This window comes from Eutrigla gurnardus (assembly GCF_963514095.1).
Source record: "Eutrigla gurnardus genome assembly, chromosome: 6".
Classification (NCBI taxonomy): Eukaryota; Metazoa; Chordata; class Actinopteri; order Perciformes; family Triglidae; genus Eutrigla; species Eutrigla gurnardus.
In genome coordinates, this window is record NC_139920.1 from 428,215 (window position 1) to 451,401 (window position 23,187).

The following is a 23,187-nucleotide window of genomic DNA, read 5'->3' on the forward strand; positions in this document are numbered from 1 at the left end:
GGTGGTGGGGGACGGCACCGGCCTCAGCAAGGCATCGGTGTCACGGAGTGTGGCAGCTGTGACACCGATTCTCCTGCGTCATGCCCGGACCCACATAAAGATGCCCACCACACGAGACGAGGTCCGCCAGGTCCACCAAGGGTTCCACGCAGTGGCTGGGATCCCCCGGGTGATCGGTGTGGTGGATGGCACCCTCGTTCCAATCCACAATCCCTCCCTGGTGGATCCATGCTGGATCGGTAGGAAGCACTACGCCCATCTCCTCCGCGGTGAACGCCGGTGCCCGCTTGGTTCGCTTGCTTTCTTCCATTCTCACATGTGTGTGCCTATATCCACAGGGGTATATATGCGCTAATGGGCTTGATTACTACTTGGATACAGCTGTTGGTACAAACACACACACACACACAATACATGCGTAGCCTAATTGCACCTGTGTGGGGGGACCACGGGGCGCTGTGTGTGACTTATGCGCTGATAAAGAGGTGGGTGATCGATTTACCTGGCATCCATTGATTCAGTTTCAGCACCACCGCGGTGGACAGCTCCCACTAAGAGCTTCTTAAGAAGATCTTTGGCTTGATCTTAAGGTTCTCCTAAGAAGGCAGTTAAGAACGCGTCTGGGAAACAGCCGTATCTTAGCGCTCCTTCTTAGCCGAACCCTTCTTAAGAGCCTTCTTAAGTCCTTAAGAACGATCGAATCTGGGAAACGCGGCCATTATATGTAGCAGCAGTGAGTACCCCTATGGAGTCAGAATGGTACGGTCTTTTTTTCATAACCACATTTTGCGATGATTTGATGAACAGTGAATGAGACTCCTCCGAATCCAATCAACGACTATTCGGGGTCACCTCTAGTGTTAACAAAAGTCAAAACTAACGGAACAGCCTACCCAGCACCCCTCAAAACAAACTCCAGTATATGGTTATTGTCCCCAGCACTTTTCAAAATAAACTGACGCCCCACTTCTGCAGCCATCTTGTCTGTGGATTTCACTGTACAAAATGTCATGCAGAGATTATAATTTTATTTTTTTTAACTTTAGTTTCTTTTGGATTTTTGTGCGTATTATGGAGCCGTTTTGGTCCGTGTTTGTAAGTCTTTTTTTTCCTGGATAAAATTTTCTAAAGTTGCAACAGTGTGTGATTGAAATCCACCACGGTCTGCTTCCCGTTCAAGGCATCTCCTCCTTCGGATGCCGAGACTTTGTGTTCATTAATTAAGCTTTCACTGACTGTATCACATCTGTGCACATGTCTTAAAAAATAAAAGGAACAGGAGCAGGACCCACGCACTTTCGACTACACTGTGGCGCCTTCAAAATACAGGAGATTAAGTTGATATCTCAGTCTATCCTGCTTCTGGGCCGGATTAGTCGGTCTAATGCACTCGTCGTAATTACTGGGAGTCGTAACACCGGGCATACTTAGGTCGGGGAAATGGGAGGTCGGACTAATGGACAAAAAAATATAGAAATGTATGGTCGGAGAAATGGGAAGTCGAAATTTTGGGTAGTCGGAGAAATAGAGAGTCGGACTAATTGACGCAAAAATTACGAAATGTATGGTCGGAGAAATGGGAAGTCGGACAAATGGGAAGTCGGACAAATGGGAAGTCGGACAGACGCCATGCGCCCGTTCAGGCTTCGGCTGAAGACACCGGTCTGGAGCCAGTCCCACAGAGCCGGTCATCTGCCAGCTGTGCGTGCGGACGCGTGTCCTCCGCAGCCCGTGCAGGCACACCACCACCACCACGACCCTGGGTTCTAACAGCAGAAGTCCTAGAAAAGCAAACCGAAATGTGTCGGTCAATGGCAGATATAAATCGCTCACTGATTTCAAAAAATGACACTTTAAAGGAGATAAGCGAAAACCTCAAACGTGCATCACAATAAAATGTTTGACTAAACGTTATGCATTGTCTGTTTCCCTGTATTGAATAGTTGCCAAACATAAGTATTTAACACTTTACATTTTAGAAGCGTTGAATGAGGTCCTGTCTCCTTCGTACAGCCTCCAGTGGGGGCTGTGCTGGCCACGGCTCTCTGGGCATGGGTTCATCTGGCTGCACCGCACGGACTTGAGAACTTGCGTACACGAACTCAGACCAGACGTGAGATCTGAGCGTAGCTCCCACTCACGTCCAAATTGATAAATGCCGAAGCTTGCGTGGAAATGGTCGTATGCACGGTTTTCTGCCGTACGTTCGTTTGATAAATGAGGGCCATTGCCTTCTGAAAGAATGATGGATTGTCTATATTCGGAGCGTATATGTTCATTAAGGTGAGAGGAGTAGAATATATTTCCCCAGTTACAATCAGAAACCAACCTTCCTTATCAGATATTGTATCTTTGTGAATGAAGGGAATGCCTTTCCTTATCATAATTGCTGTACCTCTTGCTTTAACATTAAATGATGAGTGGTATACATTATTGATCCATTTACACCTTAATCTGATATGAGAGTCTTTTTTCAAGTGGGTTTCTTGTAAGAATATCAGATCTGGTGCTAATGATTTAAGATGAGCAAAGATTTTACCTCTTTTTATTGGGTTGTTAAGTCCGCGCACATTCCAGCTAGCTAAGGTTAGACCCTTCCTTCCTTCTCTTGTATTCAGATCATCTTGTATTGGCATATCAGGAAAAAAAATAGAGTAAATAACTGTTCCAATTAGTTCACCTTTAAATTGTGATTTTATAGTAGTAAGACGGCTAAATCCCATCCCTCCCTTCCCCTTCCTATAAGCTCTTTTAAACCCCCTGGAACAAACTGAGTAAACAAAGAACAAGAACATTTCTAGCCAGTACTAAACAAACGTATGGCACGAAAGTACTTCGGGAAGTATTCCAAAATGATAATAATGAGAGAAAATAAAAGGAAAAAAAAATAAATAAAATAAAGTCTAACCAAAAACTATTACTCTCCTGAGCTGTTACTGTCAACCCTTGTTAACCTTAGTAACTAGTGCTTCTCAAAAACGATAGCTCGTCAGATTAATTTGAATAAAACAAAAACATTTACACTGTCAGGTATAAAACGATTCTGGTGTAGTCTAACGTACAGTCTCACCATATTTTGATGGATTGAACCAGTATGTATAACTGCTGGAGCGATCACTCGTTCAGATTCCACACATTATATAATTCCAGCCAGAAGTGTGGGTTACCTTTTGGTGAATAGACAAGCGAGGAGAGAGAGAGAGAGAGAGAGAGAGAGAGAGAGAGAGAGAGAGAGACTCACGCATCTGTCACCGACAGTCCATTTCCTCACGTTGCTCTCCATGGTGAGGTGAATGTCTGTATGCAGCTCGCTATCCACCCAGCTGGGCCACCTGTTGTGTCTATTCCTCTGTCATTGTCTAATGTGGCTGACCAAAGTGTTTCTCGGCGTAATCTTGAGCTTCCCTCGGGTCGGTAAACGACATTTTCTGACGTCCGATCTTCCTCGTAACATTTCTCTAACTTTAGTGAACGCAGCTCTCTGTTTGACCACAGAAGGAGGAAAGTCTGGAAATATGTGTATTTTCCATCCCTGGTATTCCATCTTATTCTTTTCCATGGCCCTACGTAGTATTTCCTCACGGACGTGGTAGTAGTGAAGTCTTAAGATGAAGGGTCGCGGGGGGTCCTCTGGTTTCGGTTTCTGGCGGTTTATTCTGTGTGCCCGATCTATCAGTGGTTGCTCCGGCAGAGACAGCGCTTCGGTTAGGAGTTGTGAGATGAACTCTCTGGGCCGTGGTCCCTCTTTTCCCTCCGGTATTCCTATAATCCTGATATTGTTCCGTCTGGAGCGCGCCTCGAGGTCCTCACATTTTTCATCCAGGTGTTTAACTTTAGTTGTCAGATGATCCACTGTAGATTGCAGTGTGGAGAGGATGTCAGAGTGGGTTGAAGCGCTTTCTTCTAGCTCTTTTAGAGCGGTCTCGTGCACTGCTGAAATGCCTCTCAGCTCAGAAATAGATTTCTGGACGTTTTCATTAAGTGATGAGATTTCGCCCCTGATGGTAGCAGAAACTTCTGTGATGCGGGTTTCTATGGTGGCACAAACTTCTGATCTGATCCGGTTCACATCTGCGCTTAAAGCAGCGATGGCCGCGAGCACCGTCTTGTTAGAGGGTTCATCCATAGCGCTGTCGTCAGTTTCCGGGGCCTCCGAGTAAGGTGTGTTCGAGGCTTCTGGGCCTGTCTCAGGTGACTCGCTCTTCTTGGCTTTCGCGTTAACCATTATGCAAACCGGGCAGAATATTTTGTTCCGGTGATTACCTCGACGTTTATATTCTTCACGAAGTGGGTAACATTCAGTAAATTTGCGTTTTTGCTCAGTTTTGAACGGATTTTTGATGAGCTATCTGGAGGTGCGTCTTAGTCTTCCATTGCTCGCTAGCGCCCCCACAAAGATTTCACGAATGTGAGGATAGTGTAGAGGTAACTGTGCAGGGGATGTGAACCCGGGTTGGCAACATTTGGGGGCAGGTGCATCACCACTCACCCAACTGGGGGATGAACAACAGGTGAATTCCATATGTATTTAGATAATAATATGGCCAGTCGGTGTTCAGGAAATAAACTATTTATTCATATTTTTTTAATTGCAAGCATGTATTCTTAGACACTTGCTGAAAATATAGTCTGTTTTTACTTCATATATGTAATTTTGGTCACTTTCACGTGATGAAATCACGAGGACTAGGCTTGGTGGAACCTTCTGCTGGTACAGTTGTTTCCGACAGACGGCCTTCTCTGAAACCCCCGCTAAAGTAAGCCTGATGGTTAGCCTGCCCCGGAGCAGGCTAGTTTGGTCGGATAAATTCCCATGGTTACTTAGCGGAGAGTGCCTCAAGTCATGTTGATGGAACGCAACTCTCGCTAAAGGTAGCGAGGCTTATCGAAATTAGCCTGGCTTTGCGCTTAGTGACTTTGATGGAATACCTCTCTGGCTGTCCCGGTAGCACCGTGACATCAATATTGTTATCCATGATATTTGGTGATCATTAGTAAATCAATTTAGTAAAAAAATATTAAGAATAAATGTTGAAATAAGAAGTATTGAGTTAATAATGTAATATGAGGTTTGGCTAAATAATACACTTACAGTACAGTAAACTACAGCAATCCTTATTAACAGTAACAAATAATTACAGTAAACTACAGTACACTATATTACAGTTCTGTGTTGTATGTGAAAAATACAGTAAAGTTCTGGCAACCGTGCTGCCTGTACCTTACTGTAATTTTACATGACAGTTTCTAACAGTGTACAGTATTTTATCATTAAATCCATGTATTTATACAGGTACTAAGTCCAGCAGAGGGGCTGTAAGAAGGGGAAAATGTGCCCACATGGACCGCTATCTGTAACAGTGCTGGGCTGTGTTTACAAACTATTTATTACATTATACAATTTTTATACACACCCATTAAAAAAGAAACAGCTGTGAGCTGGGATTGAATTTGATCGGAAAAGTCCACCATACCAAGATATTATCATCATCCATTGTTGAATAGTCATTCCCAAAGATGGCATTTTGGGTTGGATGGTGGGACTCACAGGTGGGTAAAAGGACTTTACTAGGCTTGCCAAATAAATTAGAAAAATATCTTCCATAGTCTTTTATTTTTCATTTATATCTGCAGTTCACATTTGAGTCTCATGGGGGAGCCTGGATGTCGTTCTGATAATTGTAGCCTACTTATAACATATGTACTATTAAAGGCTAGCATGCAGTCTGTTTAACTGATGAGAGGAAATTAAAAGAATAAGACATGAACTCTACCTAAGTGTATTTAATATTAAACGAAATTGTGATTTGTCGAATGTATCTCTCTTTGAAAATGCTGGTATATGTATTCAAGGCGATGTGCAAATGACAGTAAAAATGATCAGGAATAGGACATTTATTCACAAATGTATGGCCTATTGTGGGTTACAATGGTATCATGCTGTATTGAAAAAAGGCTTGAAACTAGTGATTGAGACCATTAACTCATGTATATAATATATATAATAAAATCAAGTCAAGTCTGGGGCGACTGTGGCTCAGTTCGAAGAGCGGGTTGGCCAATGTTCGGAGGGTCGGCGGTTCGATCCCCGCCCTTGTCACTGTGTCATGGTCGTTGTGTCCTTGGGCAAGACACTTCACCCAGCTTGCCTCGTGTGAATGTGTATGACTGCTGTATGTTTGAGGTGGTGGTCGGAGGGGCCGTAGGTGCTGAATGGCAGCCACGCTTCCGTCAGTCTGCCCCAGGGCAGCTGTGGCTACTATCGTAGTTTACTACCACCGGTATGACTGTGTGTGAATGAATGGAACCCAGAACCCTGTCAGAGCGCTTTGAGTGTCTTGAAAAGCGCCATATAAATCCAATCCATTATTAAGTAGGGTCATTTTTTCATGGATGTCCATACAACAAGAGGATTCACCCCCTGATGCCAGCAGATAGAATGCAAGTTTAATTTCCACTTCACATTGGCTTTATATTGAATCATTTAACAAAACAACTACATAACCACCGGTATCCAAATATCAACCTTGATTTTGCTTTTCCCCCTCAAAGGGTCCACCAGTGGTGGTCCTATACATTTTAGTCAAGCTACACTTGACACCATATCTGATGTCTACAGAATCTACTTTACGAGGCTGCTGTGGCTCAGAGGTCGCACGTTGGCCTCCAATCAGAAGATCAGAGGTTCCAGGCTCCGCCAGTCCACGTGCTGAAGTGTCCTTGGGCAAGATACTGAAATCGGTATGTGAATGATTTGGATTAGAGCAGATGTGCAGACAGCTTCCATGAATATGAATGTAATATAAAGTGCCTTGAATGGTTGAAAAGAGTAGAAAATCTACTTTCTGTATGTGAACGTCTCATCTGTTTCTCAGATGAGACGTTATTTTTGTATGGTTGGTGTTTTGTAGTTGGGGGTACAAGGAATTTTGTTTGTGGCTCTCACAGAGTTGGAAAATAACTTGTAAAGTTTTCTAATGAAGAGATATGTTGATGAGCACTTTAAATCATCAATAAAGTGTCAGGTGGGGACAAAGTTGTGTATAGAGACGTAATTGGTCGCTACATGTTGACAGTGTTGTGCATGAACAGAATGCGTTCATTGAACACGTTCATTTTTATGTGAACTTTGAACTGAATGCAACGCATTTGTAAATAAAGAACTTGAACGTGAATTAGTTCAGATTGTGTGAGATGAACGACGAACGTCAATGTTGTGGTCCAATCAAACGTTACTTCAGCAAATCACTCAGATTTCTTCACAGAGTTTGTGTGCGCGCATTCTGGGCTTGCGCAGCACTCCTCTCCACATCTCGGGTCACACTGGCCGCGAAGCGCGGCCGAAGCGCGGCCGAAGCGCCGCAAAGTGGCGCGCCCACGAAAATCGCGCATGATCCGCTGCCCCCCTGTTCAGACCAGACGTGTATTTCTCCGCGACGGTCGACAAGCGCTTCTGCTCAGCTGTTGTTCATTCAGAGCTATTTTTTTCATCATGGGCAAGTAAATAACCTCATAAAATTAATACGCCATGTTTCTGTAACCAAGAAGTTTGTGCACTTCTTTTATTTATCCGTTGTCTCTCTCTCTCACACAGACAGATAGAGTGTGTATGGTAGTAGACAGCAGTAGTGTATATATACCGTGTGTGTGTGTGTGTGTTTGTTTGTTTGTTTGTTTGTTTTCATCTCTCTACTCTGTTTAGATACACAAATATGATCGCATTTGTCAACCGCGAAAATTGCTTTTATTTTGAAAATTGACCGGATTGTCTCATTTTTCTTTGTGTGACTTCCTGCCAGAATTGACGTGATCGCTCACGGCTTTGAACTAGTTCAGAATTGAAATGGTGAACTATGAACGAACAGTTCACTTTGAACATGTGTGAACTGAACTTTGAACTAGTTCATGAAAAGTGTGAACTTGCACAACACTGCATGTTGAATATCTTCACGTGCTTCATAACATGTTGCACATGCACTCTGACAAACTACAATGGAATGCCACCAAATCACCAAAGGCTGCCAGGCTTTTCAAAAGTAATTGGCTGACTATCAAAGGCCTTAATTAGCATTTAAAATTAGTTCTCACCAGAAGGCAAAATGCTATTAAAGTACAGTATGTTATACTACACACACCCTGTTCTTTCCTCATTTCTGCTGCCAACTGGCTCTAAAACAGGCAAACTGGTAGAGCAGTTCATGATGAGAAATATTTGACATCTACTAGCTTTTTTCTCTTTGTGAATCATTAAAGGCTATTTGAAACAATTGTACATCAGTAGGAAGGCACATACGGTGAAGATAGAGAGAGATCTTCAGGTCAGATGAGTTCAAACATGTATTTTCTACAGGGTTTATTTCCATTGTATGTCAACTGGAATGATGCGTATGGAGTCAGTAATACACCCTATCATATGTTGGTGTTTCGGTCAGTAAGTGAACCAGGAGTTCTAGTGTCGAAGCTGTGATTCCAATGTGTGGCTTTTGTCCTCTGTTGCCACCCAAAAAATTGTCAAAAAGTAAAAACTTAAAAATGGAATAGCTCAATCGATATATTTTCAAATGATAACAAAAGTACATCACCCAAAATAAAACAACACCATTACCCTGAGTCACAGTCAAAAAACAATTAATTGCTTGCGGACTTGGAGAGCAATTCTGTTGTCTGGTCCTAGCAGTGGGTCAGGACTGTTGTCTGGTCCTAGGAGCGGGTCAGGGCCCGGTTTCCCGATAATGTCCACTCTTAGCGCGCTACGAAGACTCCTACGTTATGATTTACCAAAGTTGTTTACCTCTATAGTCGTGGTTCCCGAACAGTCTCTTAGGAGTCTTCTTAAGAAACACTCCTTACGTCGTACATACACGGCGCTGTCCAGAAAGAAAGTGCTGAAATCGATTGCTCAGAGTTCGATTTTCCATTTCATGTGCAGGTGCATGACAGCACTATATTAAATATAAAATGTAGGCTATTGCAGTGTTTGCGAATAAAACATTGCTAGAAATCCTTCTAGGCCTTAACCTTTATTTAACCATGGTCGAACATACTGCCATATACTGATTTAAAAAAAGATATAGAAAATATAGAAACAGCGGGGGAGATTGAGCCAATTACAGCCTTACATGCGTATTTGTTGCCGTTGTATTCGAAACGTATGCAATATAGCTGTGGCGTCGGTCAATATATCCATGGGATTGAAGTTGATCCTTATGAAATTAGGTATTCCAACTAAACGGCTCCGAGGACGGCGACGTCTTTGGTTCAGCACGAGGATGCGTTGTATCTCTGCCATAGTTTTGCCACCGCTCACAACTGTCACCGGCGTCCATTTACGACATGCCTTGACATTGACGAGTGGATCAGGACAGTAATCCGGTCCCAGGAGTGGGTCAGGATTGTTGTCCGGTCCCAGAAGAGGGGTCAGGACCCACATCCTCTTCTTGTGATGGCCGAAGGGGAAATGTTCAGCCTGCTGTGTCCAAACACATACAGTGTCTTTTCAGAATGCTGATTGTGCAAACTATGGTAGAGCGAGTAAATGCGTACCGCTGATTGGACGACACCTCCGGGTGAGTCCGAGGGTTGGTGATGATGTCATTAACCAGGTGGCCAGGCCAGACTCTCCATCTCCTAATAAAAGAAGTCATTATGGGAATAGAGCCCAGTGTTTGAGCCATGTGTCTCCAGCAGCTCCTTGTTGGTGAAACCCGCAGAACTGTTTCGTAATATATAGGAATGAATGTGTTAGTGGAGTGTTCTCCTTTATTTTAAAAGGTCATAATTGCTTTGTAATGAAAATAATAATTGAACAAGATAATAAATCCTAAATACCTAAATCCTAAATAAGAAAACATTTGTGAATAAATGAAAACTGCTCAAGTGGGGTTTAAGAAAATTATTCTTAAGAACACTTGAGAAGGTGAATGAGACCCATTGTGTCTTCATCAGGTAACACTCATTCCCACGTCAAGTCCTACATTCAGTTATGTCAGCCACAAATGACCAGTAACATCTGAGATATCACAAAATAAATCTTCTGAACATAATAATTATATATGAAATGTATCCATGAGACAAGTGTGGAAAACATGTTCACACAAAGAGAGTTGAGGCAAAAACACTGTTTTTTCACTGATCAATTCGTAGGTTTGGGGCTATTTCACTTCCGTCTTCTTTGAGACATGTGCAAAGAAAACTTGCAAAATGCACATTTAGCTGTTTATTTTACTACTTTGTATTGAAATACAATAAATAATGTTCGGATTTATGGACTCTGTACAAACCTTTGACTCTATAATGTAACAAAATGATGTCCAATGTCAGATTCATGTTGTGTGTATATGCAAATTAGCACATCATTCATGAAATAATGACTCATTTGCATATTTAAACATAACATTTCAGAAAACTTGTCCTACAAAAACGAATAAGCTTAATGTAAGTACTGAGCATGGTAAAGTTTAGTGATAAAATCTCTTGGTTAAAATGTTTGCTATATTCACCTGTAATTCTATGATCAAATTAATTAATACATGATAATCAATGTAATCGGTCAACAAGAGGAAGAAAGATAAGACCAACCAAAAGTCTTAGGTCCCTGAGGCACGGTATAGGATTTACTTTGGCGTTTTTTCTTTTTCGTTGGGTTATGAATTGTCCACTTAATGTCCACAAGTCGAGGTAGAACTCACAGTTCAGTGTTCCTCTGTGGCAGCGCGTCACCACGTCACTAAACAAACTTCCTTATACAGGTTTGGTGTTATTGATATATATTTTGCACTTATTTCTCCACCACACTTATTTCTCCACCACATTTATTTGACAGTTATGATTTTACTGCAGATAAAGATTTCAACCCAAACACGTGAAATACAAACCATTCATTCACAATCAATTATGACGTTATAACCTGTGTCACCTCAATATTTAAGTTCGTCCCTGAGGAGGGCAGGTTAAGGGTGGCTGTGCTGTCATGTGGCCAGCGACATCGCAAACAAATATAGAGGGAAGCTCAAAGCGGAGCTGGAGCTTCTCTATTGCTCTTTGTGGAAAGCCCTTCTAGTGCCTGGTGTCGTTTCTGTTGGCTTTGTTTGTCAACACCGTGTTAACTGCTCTTTAAGTGACACCGGTCTAAGGGCGGCCTCTGTCTCTGCCTGCCAGTTGTTGGCCAGGTTTGGCGGAAGGCGGGTTCTTCCCTGAGGAGGTTAAGTAGAGCCCGCAGCGGAGCAGAGAGCATTCCGCGTCTGCTTCTCTCACCATCTCTCTGTCTCTGACTCGCAAGGAAAATCGGACTTTTATACCGAGGCTAAATTTAGGGGGCTGGCTGGTGCGCAGCGTCCCCATCCTGGACGCGCTTCCTTCCCCCAGCCTCGGGCTGAGTTCGAAACTGCGAACAATATTGAGAAGAAAAGCTGCTCCTTCCAGACGCACAGCTGCACACAAGTGAAGAGCAGCAGCTCATCGGAGCGGAGCCGAAGCAGAGCGCGCTGCTTTCCTTTCAATCACAAATAGTGTATTTCTCGATATTCAAGGGCGATTTTTTACTTTTTTTAAATTACCCATAGAAATGGCCTTTAGTGGGACCGTTTTACCATCAATCTCTACGTTTGCCAACCAGAAGGAGACATGTTGGGGAGATGTAAGTTTTACATAACACTTGTTTTGAGAACAAATACGATGCTTTACTGAATCACACACTTGATGCTCTCCTCTCCTCCGGCTGGTGTCAGACTGTTACAACTTGAAACGTGTTTAAAAACTGTGTACTGCGAAGTGAAAGTGTGTGGGTCTTGCAGCCCTCTCTCACCGGGCTGTTTCGTGCTAATGTAATGGGGAGAATGGTCCGTGTGGTGCCGTGTGGGGGAAACTTGTAAACAGTTGTACATTTTAAAACAAACTGATTATGCTTTCGTCTTCACTCCAGAGGTGGAGGGACGACATGAGCAGCGTTACGCTCAACATCGACAGCAGCAGCCTCGGCAGAAAGGACGAAGAGGACCTGGATGCGATCTTGGATCTTGAGTTTATTCTCGCTAACACCACCGTCTCCGACAGTGCGCCCGCCACACACACTGGGGAAGAGTCCTTTCGACTCCCCGAGTCCGGAGTGTCCATGTTTCACCAGCAGCAGACCGGGATGCCCCTGCAGCCGGTCAGTTACACCTCTGTGCCGGGCATGCACATCCCTCCGCCGCCGTACAACAGCCTGATGGCGGAGCTCCTCCGCTCCGACGTGGAGACCTGCTTCCTCACCGGGAACAACCCCAGCATCCAGGGGAGATTCCTGATCAGCTCCGCGCCTTTCCAGAGCGCTCAGGATTTATTCCCCGAGCATCCGAACATTAAAGTGGAGCCCGCTTCCATGGACACGTACGGACCCGGCGTGGGTCTGGTGCCTCAGAGCTGCACCAAAGTCAAGCACGAGGGGAACGTTTCCTGCATGATGTCATACGAGCAGCAGCCGCGGCGGGCCAACTCCCCGCAGGCCGCGGTGGGCAGCATGACGCCGCCTCTCAGCCCAGACGACCTGATGAGCCCGGAGTGCCACCGGCCCCACATGTGTAACTCCGGCTCGCCGACTTTCCCGCAAAGCTTTCCTCCGCACCACCGCTGCGCGTCCGGGGGATTCCCTCACCCGCGCACAGGGATGCAGCTCCCATTCTCGGTGGGGCACCGCGGCCACCAGTCCCCCGGCATGTTCGGGGACGCCTGCATGGGCATGCAGCAGCAGCCGGCGTCCGGCCAGCGGGCCTTGCTCACCCCACCGTGCTCCCCGCTGGAAATGATGGACACCAAGCCGAAGAGGGGTCGCCGGTCCTGGCCGAGGAAACGGACCGCAACACACACCTGCACGTTCACTGGCTGTGGGAAGACCTACACCAAGAGCTCCCACCTGAAGGCTCATCTCCGGACGCACACAGGTAAGACCTGCATGTAGCGGTAAACATCCATCTTGTCTGTCCGCTGCCTTCCAAACTATGACGTCACTCACGGGTGTTCTGCGTCCACAGGAGAAAAGCCGTACCACTGCAGCTGGGAGGGCTGCGGCTGGAAGTTCGCTCGTTCCGATGAGCTTACGCGTCACTTTCGAAAGCACACCGGACACCGGCCGTTCCAGTGTCACCTGTGTGAACGTGCCTTCTCCAGGTCCGACCACCTCGCCCTGCACATGAAGAGGCACATGTGAGAAAAGAGAAGGACCTCTATAAAAAGGATGAGCTATAGAAGAACGCTTCGCTGATATAGATATATGTATAGACTCACGTTCCTATAGGACTATTAACTGTAGTGTTACCATGACAACATAAACTGCCATACAGTATGATGAGGCCACCATTGACTAACCTATAGGAATCTTATAGTCATGTTTTTCATTGGGGCCAAGGGAACATCTTGCGGAGATAAATTTCTTTTTTGTGAAAAGATGTATTTAAATGTTATTTTCGAGAGAAGCAACAAAAACAAACCACACAACAACGAGGATACGACAGAAACAGATGAATTCTGTTCGGATTTAGACTTTTGTATAATATGTAGCTGGTACTACATTTTTGTACGGAATGTTGTAAGACATGGATCAGTCTATTGAAGGAACATTTCACACAACATGTCAGGCACATGCCACTGAAGCAACTGGAAGCAGACAATCCTTTGAAGAGTAGAGAGAACACTTTTTTATTTTGGGTATTTTCACCAGTAGTTATTTTTTATAACATGTTATTACACGCCTTACGAGTGCCATACCCTCCACTGGCTAAAAGACAATCAAAGTTGTGATTCTTTGTGTTATATTGTAAGCTTGAAATAAGCTTCGAGACAATGTTTTGTTGAAAAACTGCCTTTCATTCTGTCCACCCTGAAAGCTTGAATAGGACGCTGTGTCTGTGAGTCTGTCTGTTGTCTACTAGCATTTGAAGTCAGGGTTTTACAGTCTCACATCTCAGCGTCACCTGTTTTGACAAAGGGCTACACAGCAAAAAAAAAAAGGGGAAAGAAAAGACTGTGTCTTGAAGAATTGTACTTCCTTGAAGATGTAAATAGTTTATTTTAATTATTAAACTTAATGAACATGATTTCTGAGTCTTGAGCATGATTACAGATGATAAAGATATAAAACTTGATTTGAGGTGAATAGACACACACACACACACATAAAGCAGTTTTTAAAAGCACAGATTTCGCCTTGTTTTTCAGAAATACTGGATGCGTTTACATTTTCAATGCAAAAAACAATTGGAATGAAAGAATTGGAGAACGTAATGCTGGTTAAATTATTTTGACATGAAAGTGAAATAATACAGTAATTCACTGGAAAAAAGGCACAATTAGAACAAACTGAATGAAACATGACAATTGGCTAATTACAGAGGCTGGATATAGATGGAGGCTGCGTCGGTGCATACAGGCGAACCACAATGAGTGGGAGTGACGGAAAGGTGAAAAGGAAGACACATCCTGTCTCAAAGCCTCACAGGGACAAGTGTTCCCTTGGCTGATGGCTGCTTGGCTGGGATACATGTTGGGGAGAAGATGTGATCGTCTTTATTTCAACGGTCACAGTTCAGATTTCACAGTGACACACTGCCTGCTTAGCAATGTCTTTTTATTTCAATAATAATAATAATGAAATAGTGATTACTAGGAGTTAGCCGTTTTTTTCCACCTCTCTCGTGTAGTTGACAAAGATAACATCGGTGCTGCTCTCACACATAAAACATCAGGTCAGGTAGGTTGAGACCCAATTAGACAGGTCGGAAACAAACACCCATCACATCACCATCATGTATATCATTACTGATATCATCAAAATGAGGAAGAATTCAAATTATAATAATAAGGTTGATTGATGCTTTGACATAGATGTTGACCTTGAGCATGCAGTTTATTTGTGTTCACTAACAAACACAAAGATGATAGTGGCTAATGACATTCTTCTCAACCTCTCCGTTTTCACACTGGCCCTGTCTATTATTGGTTGTGAAAAGCCTCACATTATCTTGGTGTCATCTCCAGGATGGCCCCGTACCAGCCCAGAGAAAAGAGGAACCCCCGTCGCTATCATTAGTGCATTTACTCAAGTGAAAAATTAGATGTTTCATTTCACTTTTTCAGCTGGGTACATGGTGGTGCTGCTGCAGAGCGTGGGAACGTCCAACCTTACATTGGTTCAGATGGTTTACATGTTGGTTTCTGTCAGATATGCAGCTGCATTGTACCACGGCACCTCAACACTCTACCCTGTTGTCTGCATGAGCTTTATTTTATTTTAGAGGAGACACGAACATTTTGGAAAGTACCAAATATATCAGGCAGAAATTTGAGGGAATGTGTATAAAAGGATGCCCAAGGCTTCTAGAATATTTCCATTTGCTGAAAAGCTGCTTTTAATCAGTGAAGTATTGGAACAAGCTGTTGTATATAGAGCCTTTCACAGGGGACGTCATGATTATGTCAGTGTTTGCTGGAGGCAAAACAAAAGGAAAGTCTGGAGGCAACCAAAAATCACACTATAACATAGTCTGTCTGTGACAGACAGGTAACCAGTCTATCACAGGGCTGACGTGTAGAGACAGACAGGTAACAGTCTATCACAGGGCTGACATGTAGAGACAGACAGGTAACCAGTCTATCACAGGGCTGACATGTAGAGACAGACAGGTAAGCAGTCTATCACAGGGCTGACATGTAGAGACAGACAGGTAACAGTCTATCACAGGGCTGACATATGGAAACAGATAGGTCACCAGTCTATCACAGGGCTGACATGTAGAGACAGACAGGTAACCAGTCTATCACAGGACTGACATGTAGAGACAGACAGGTAACCAGTCTATCACAGGGCTGACATGTAGAGACAGACAGGTAACCAGTCTATCACAGGGCTGACATGTAGAGACAGACAGGTAACCAGTCTATCACAGGACTGACGTGTAGAGACAGACAGGTAACCAGTCTATCACAGGGCTGACGTGTAGAGACAGACAGGTAACAGTCTATCACAGGGCTGACATGTAGAGTGTTACGCCCCAGGCTAGGGGAACAGAGGCGCAGCACAAACAGAGACAGAGCGGGACGTTTAAGTACAAGTACACCGTATTTATTGTAACCCCGGTGGGGGATAATCAATACTGTGGTACAATGCAGACCACATAAACACACAACACAAAATGAAGCTTTGCTTCAGGGTGAGCCGAGGCCAAAATAACAAACAAAAGAAACTATCAACTCAACCAGCTAACTTGCCCTGGGAGGAAAAAAGGAACGAAACAAAATTACAACAACTAAACCTATCTCTCTAAACTAACGAAAAAACAGGAGAAAAAAAGGGAATCAAAACAAACGGCAGTTCACCCTTACTGCTTCTTAAACAGGAAAATACTGAGTACAAAAGTGCTATTTACAATGTGGTTAACCAAGGGAGAGAGCTCAACGCACAGCACAAGGATACCATATACAATGCTACGATCAGAAGTGGATCTTCAGTTTCAAACACTGGTTTCTGAACAGTAGTTCGGGTCGCGAGGAGGAGAGTCACACCACACAGTGACAGCCCTGTTTGCTGTCTGGAGAACCCCGGTATATGAAGCTGGACTGCTCGTTGTCGGCTCGTCAAGCTCAGCGGCTGCAGCTGCGGGGGACCAATGGCCGGCGGCAGGAGGCGGGACCTGTCAATCAGGCAGAGATGGTGTAGAACACAGGAGCGCTCACTCGGACTGAAGACAGCAGATGACACACAATACACACAAAACACTCACAGGTCCAAATGGCAAACAGTAACGGCTGGGGGCCGTAACACCCCCCTTCCTAAAGAGAACATCTACCCCAAAAAGATGTACTCAGGGCGACTGAGAGACACGAGAAAGAGCGTCGGCCATAACATTATCGATACCCTTCTTGTGGCGGATTTCCAGGTTGAAATCCTGTACCAACAGAGACCACCTCATTAAACGTTGGTTCATGTTCCGCATCTGGTTTAGGAAAACGAGCGGGTTGTGGTCGGTGAACACTGAGATAGGTAAAGGACTGGAACCAAGATATACCTCAAAGTACTGTAACGCCAGCAGCAGGGAGAGAGCCTCCTTCTCTATGGTGCTGTAGTTAAGTTGGGGAACTGTGAACTTTCTGGAGAAGTAGCAAATGGGATGATCGATACCTTTCCCATCCTCCTGCAGCAACACAGCGCCGGCCCCACTGGCACTGGCATCCACCTCCAACTTAAATGGACGAGTGAAGTTTGGGGCTGCCAGGACAGGTGTGCTGCAGAGGAGAGCTTTACAAGAACAAAAAGCGACATCACAAACCTTTGTCCAAACAAACGTTTTTTACACTGGTCAGACTTGTGAGAGGGGCGGCTACCTCAGCGAAGTTTCGGCAGAAGCTCCGGTAATACCCCGCCATACCCAGAAAGCGGCGGAGCTCACGCCTGGTTTTGGGGACGGGATAATCCAGGATTGCCTGGACTTTGGCCTGGACAGGGCGCACTTGGCCTTGGCCCACCTGTTTACCAAGGTAAGTGACTGTGGCTTTTCCAAACTCACATTTTGCCAAGTTAAGGGTAAGGTTGGCGTCCCTCAACCTATCAAAAATAACTTTGAGAGTTTTAACATGTTCTGACCACGACTCAGAATGTGCAACCACATCATCCAAATACACTTCACAATTTTTCACATCGGCTAAGACAAGATGCATCAGACGCTGGAATGTAGCAGGTGCGTTGCGGAGACCAAACGGCATGACAGTGTATTGTAGGAAACTGTCAGGTGTAACAAAAGCGGAGATTTCAGAAGCGCGTGGTGTTAATGGGACTTGCCAGTATCCCTTCAGGAGATCAAGTTTAGTGACAAATTTAGCTGATCCGACTCTGTCAACACAGTCTTCCATGCGGGGAAGAGGATAGGAGTCGGGCTTTGTGATGCTGTTGACTTTTCTAAAATCTGTACAAAACCGTGAGGTCAGATCCGGTTTGGGAACGAGCAGACAGGGGGAACTCCATGCGCTGGAGCTGGACACAGCCAATCCATTCTCCAGCAAATAATCAACCTCCTGTTGAAAGAGGGAGCGCTTAGTGGGATTGACACGGTATGCATGTTGTTTAATTGGCATGTGGTGACCGACATCAACATCATGAGACAAAACAGTGGTGCAGGTGGGAGTGTCAGAAAACAGAGTGGGGTGACGGTCAATCAGTTTACCAATGTCAGCTTGAGCGGGACCATCTAGATGCTGCAAATGAACAGAGAGATTTTTTAATATTTCAGAGTTTTGCAGTCTTGAACACGGAGAGCTATTTACACAGAGCCCATCACTTTCTGGCGAGTACAGGGGAGGAGTGACAGAAGTGACGGTGGCTACACTACGTACGTTACTGGCGTCACTGCGGGTGACATATGGCTTCAGCATATTCACGTGACAAACTCGAGTTTTTCGCCTGCGGTCAGGAGTGGCGACAACAAAATCAGTTTCACCCAACTGTCTCTCAATCTCATAAGGGCCACAAAACTTTGCTTGACAAGCAGAACTGGAGAGTGGGAGAAGAACGAGCACTTTGTCGCCAACCTGAAAAACTTGCTTCACAGACTTCTTATCAAACTTTCTTTTCATTTTTTCCTGAGCAACCCCCAGAGAGTGGCGTGCAGCTTCACATGCCATGTGTAACCTCTCCTTGAACTGACTCACATAGTCAAGCACATTGGAACTGGGGCTAGCTGTGTCAGACATGAACTTTTCACGGAGCAGACGAAGGGGACCACGCACGGTGTGTCCAAACACTAATTCTGCAGGGCTGAAACCGGTGGACTCCTGCACGGTTTCCCTTGCAGCTAGGAGGAGAAAAGGCAGACCCTCATCCCAATCCCTCCCAGTTTCTAGACAATACTTCTTCATCATTGACTTTAATGTCTGATGAAAACGCTTGAGTGCGCCCTGGGATTGAGGATGATAGGCGCTGGATGTTCTGTGGCGGATGGACAGGGACGAAAGGATCTGAGCGAACAGTTTGGACGTAAAATTTGTGCCTTGGTCAGTTTGGACATACTTTGGCAGACCGAGGGTGGAAAAGAAATTCACAAGTGCCTTAACGACGGCTTTGGCTTTTAAGGTGCGCATGGAAAAGCCTCGGGATACCGGGTAGCGGCGCACATCAAAGTGAGCAGATACTGATGCCCAGACTTAGTTTTAGGAAGTGGGCCTACACAGTCCAGGATGATGTGCTCAAATGGTTCACCGAGAGCTGGAATGGGCTGTAACGGAGCGGGAGGAATGGTTTGGTTAGGTTTACCTACAACCTGACACACATGACAGGAGCGGCAGAACCGGGACACGTCGGACTTCAAACCTGGCCAGAAGAAATAACGTAGGATGCGATAGTAAGTTTTCTTAATTCCTAAATGACCAGCAAATGTATCATGAGCAAGGCTGAGAACTTGGACTCGGAAACTTTGAGGAACCACCACCTGCTGCACTGAACTCCACCCCAGATTTCCCACAGCAGGCGGATGGCAATTACGCATCAAAATGCCGTCAACAACGCAGTACACAGGAGTTTCAGAGTCAGTGGCGGCTGCTGTCACACAGGCAGCCAGGGACGGGTCAATTTGTTGAGCTTTAATGAACACACTACGATCCACTTCAAGGGCCAGCTCTGCCTCGGCAGGCAACAAGTTATCAATTCTCTCATTTTTAACCGTGGGCGTTTCTGTCTTCACAGGCTCGTCAACAGGACACAAAAAAGAGTCAGACAGATTCAACACTTCCTCAAATTTCCGTGACTGGGCACGGGTCACAGCACAGGCCGGAAACACAGCGGACACAGACGGACTGGGATCGGACACAGGATTATCAACAACTTCAGGTGTCGGAAAAACTTTCCCCCCGGCCAAATCATTACCAAGGATGAGCGCGACACCCCGTACTGGCAAGCGAGCGCGGACACCGATTTTCACAGGCCCAGAGACAATGGAGGAGCGGAGGAAAACAGTGTGCAGTGGGGCTCTTAAAACACTCATGTCAACCCCCAACACGAGTGTGTCAGAACCATAAAAAGACCGCTCGGAAAAGGGCAGAACACCTTGGAGCATGAGAGACTGAGTAGCTCCGGTGTCACGCAGGATTAATATGGGTACCTGGTCTTTAACCTCGCCTGTAAGTGAGACAGAACCTTTGTGGATGAACGGCTTGTAACACTCATCAACTTCATCATCGCCAGGCTCTGGCGGATTGATCAGCGGAGGGGGAGCAGACTGGATCAAACCAACACTTTTGGGTCGTTTTGAGTTCAGAGCATCTTTGCGTCGGAGTGTAGGACAATTAGCAATGAGATGCCCGGACTCATGACAGTAAAAACACTCACGACCTGAGGGACTTTGACTGGAGCGCAGGGGAGTTTTGGGCTGAACTCTTGGATGACTATTACCCACACCGGCAACTGGAAAGTGTTCACGGCGCACGGAGGGAAAGACAGCACGGTGAGTTAAAACAAACTCGTCAGCACACACAGCAGCTTTAGACAAAGTTTCAACTTTCTGCTCATTCAGATAAACCACAATTCTTTCGGGCAGACACTTTTTAAATTCTTCCAAAAGAATGAGCTCTCGAAGCTGTTCAAGCTTAGTGACTTTACAAGCTGCGCACCATTTATCAAGTAGAACAGACTTCTCCCTTGCAAACTCGACATACGTTTGGTTGGCAGATTTTTCAGAAGTACGGAATTTTTGGCGATACGCCTCTGGGACCAGTTCGTACGCACGCAAAACTGTGGCTTTCACAATATCGTAATCCAGACTGTCATCAATGGATAAACTCGCACACACCTCCTGTGCCTTTCCTACCAACTTACATTGCAATAGCAGACTCCATAGATCTTTGGGCCATTTTAAGGTCGCTGCTATGCGTTCAAAAGCATTAAAATAAGAGTCAACTTCACTCTCACGAAATGATGGGACTAATGCAACTTGCCTGCTTACATCAAAGTGGGGAGCACCAGGAGAACCAGTAGAGAAACGCATACTCACAGGAGTTGACGCGGCTGGGGGAGACAAGCGGTCCAGCTCCATTACCCTGATGCGGAGGTGCATCAGCTCAACCTCGCGGGTTTTCGTTTCGAGCTCCACCTCTCTGAGGCGGCGGGCGAGCCTCATATCCTCCGTCTCAACCCCAGCCTGAAGCAGAGCCATGGGATCCACACCGTGATCCAGGTACCGACCCGAAGTGGTGGCAGTAGCCGCCGCCCCTTCCTCCACCGGGCCGCTGAGGGCTTGTGGGACCGCGGCAGCCTCTGCTTCCACCTCCCCGTCTGAACCCTCAGAAGCACCATCTGACTGCGACTGCGTCTTCACGGTAACTATACCCCTCTCTACCAGCCCCCTTGACAACACCTTTTTAACCTCTGCCTTAAGGGCATTCATAGGAATAGCAATATCAAAGAAAGCGGCAATTACTAACAAATCCTCTTTAGTACACCTATCCAATTTATCAAGAGTAGGGGCCTGCGCAAAGTCATCCATGTCAAACGTCATCCTATGCCTCCACACACATAGAAAAAACTGCCAAACAAAAGTAGCCTATAACCAGATAATATCCACCACACAGGCGGAATCCCGAATCCCGGACGAGCCCCCAAATTATGTTACGCCCCAGGCTAGGGGAACAGAGGCGCAGCACAAACAGAGACAGAGCGGGACGTTTAAGTACAAGTACACCGTATTTATTGTAACCCGGTGGGGGATAATCAATACTGTGGTACAATGCAGACCACATAAACACACATAACACAAAATGAAGCTTTGCTTCAGGGTGAGCCGAGGCCAAAATAACAAACAAAAGAAACTATCAACTCGACCAGCTAACTTGCCCTGGGAGGAAAAAAGGAACGAAAATAAATTACAACAACTAAACCTATCTCTCTAAACTAACGAAAAAACAGGACAAAAAAAGGGAATCAAAACAAACGGCAGTTCACCCTTACTGCTTCTTAAACAGGAAAATACTGAGTACAAAAGTGCTATTTACAATGTGGATAACCAAGGGAGAGAGCTCAACGCACAGCACAAGGATACCATATACAACGCTACGATCAGAAGTGGATCTTCAGTTTCAAACACTGGTTTCTGAACAGTAGTTCGGGTCGCGAGGAGGAGAGTCACACCACACAGTGACAGCCCTGTTTGCTGTCTGGAGAACCCCGGTATATGAAGCTGGACTGCTCGTTGTCGGCTCGTCAAGCTCAGCGGCTGCAGCTGCGGGGGACCAATGGCCGGCGGCAGGAGGCGGGACCTGTCAATCAGGCAGAGATGGTGTAGAACACAGGAGCGCTCACTCGGCCTGAAGACAGCAGATGACACACAATACACACAAAACACTCACAGGTCCAAATGGCAAACAGTAACGGCTGGGGGCCGTAACAAGAGACAGACAGGTAACCAGTCTATCACAGGGCTGACTTGTAGAGACAGACAGGTAAGCAGTCTATCACAGGGCTGACATGTAGAGACAGACAGGTAACAGTCTATCACAGGGCTGACATATGGAGACAGATAGGTCACCAGTCTATCACAGGGCTGACATGTAGAGACAGACAGGTAACCAGTCTATCACAGGACTGACATGTAGAGACAGACAGGTAACCAGTCTATCACAGGGCTGACATGTAGAGACAGACAGGTAACCAGTCTATCACAGGGCTGACATGTAGAGACAGACAGGTCAGGGGAGGTTTAGGGAGGTAGAGTGGGTTGGCTGGCAACCGCAAGATTGACGGTTCTCCTCCTAGCTGAGTGCCTGGTGTCCCTGAGCAAGACACATTACCCTAATTGCTCCTGGCGAGCTGGCTGTCGCCCTGCGTGGTTGACTCTGTCGTCGGTGTGGGATTTTCGTCAGTTATCGGCCCTGTAAATTGCCGTGGAAGTTCAGGTTTACGACTGCACACGGCAATTTGCAGGAAACACCGAAAACTGACGTGAATTGCCGGGAATTGACGTGGGCCTTGCTTGGCAGTTGTCCCCCCATGACCCCCCTCCCCGTAATCCTAGGGGAGGCTTTAACATGTAAATGAAAATGCTGTGAGCTATACAAATGCAAATCAGGGTAGCAGGGGGAGTTTTACCCCAGGTGACATTTTTCTGAAAGGTGTTAACTTCATTTCATCTTCATTCAAAGATATAACTTCATTTCATCTTCATTCAAAGATACACAAAA

The 23,187-nt window shown here is 45.6% G+C and overlaps 1 protein-coding gene across 1 annotated transcript; it reads left to right on the forward strand.

The window, feature by feature from the left end:
• Positions 1 to 11,226: 11,226 nt before the first annotated feature.
• On the forward strand, positions 11,227 to 14,063 carry LOC311014324 (Krueppel-like factor 2). The gene is made up of 3 exons (XM_084010873.1): positions 11,227 to 11,635; positions 11,921 to 12,917; positions 13,008 to 14,063. Exons 1-3 carry the CDS (start codon positions 11,564 to 11,566, stop codon positions 13,181 to 13,183), a joined length of 1,245 nt encoding a protein of 414 aa, XP_083866999.1. The 5' UTR covers positions 11,227 to 11,563; the 3' UTR covers positions 13,184 to 14,063.
• The last annotated feature ends 9,124 nt before the right edge of the window (positions 14,064 to 23,187 follow it).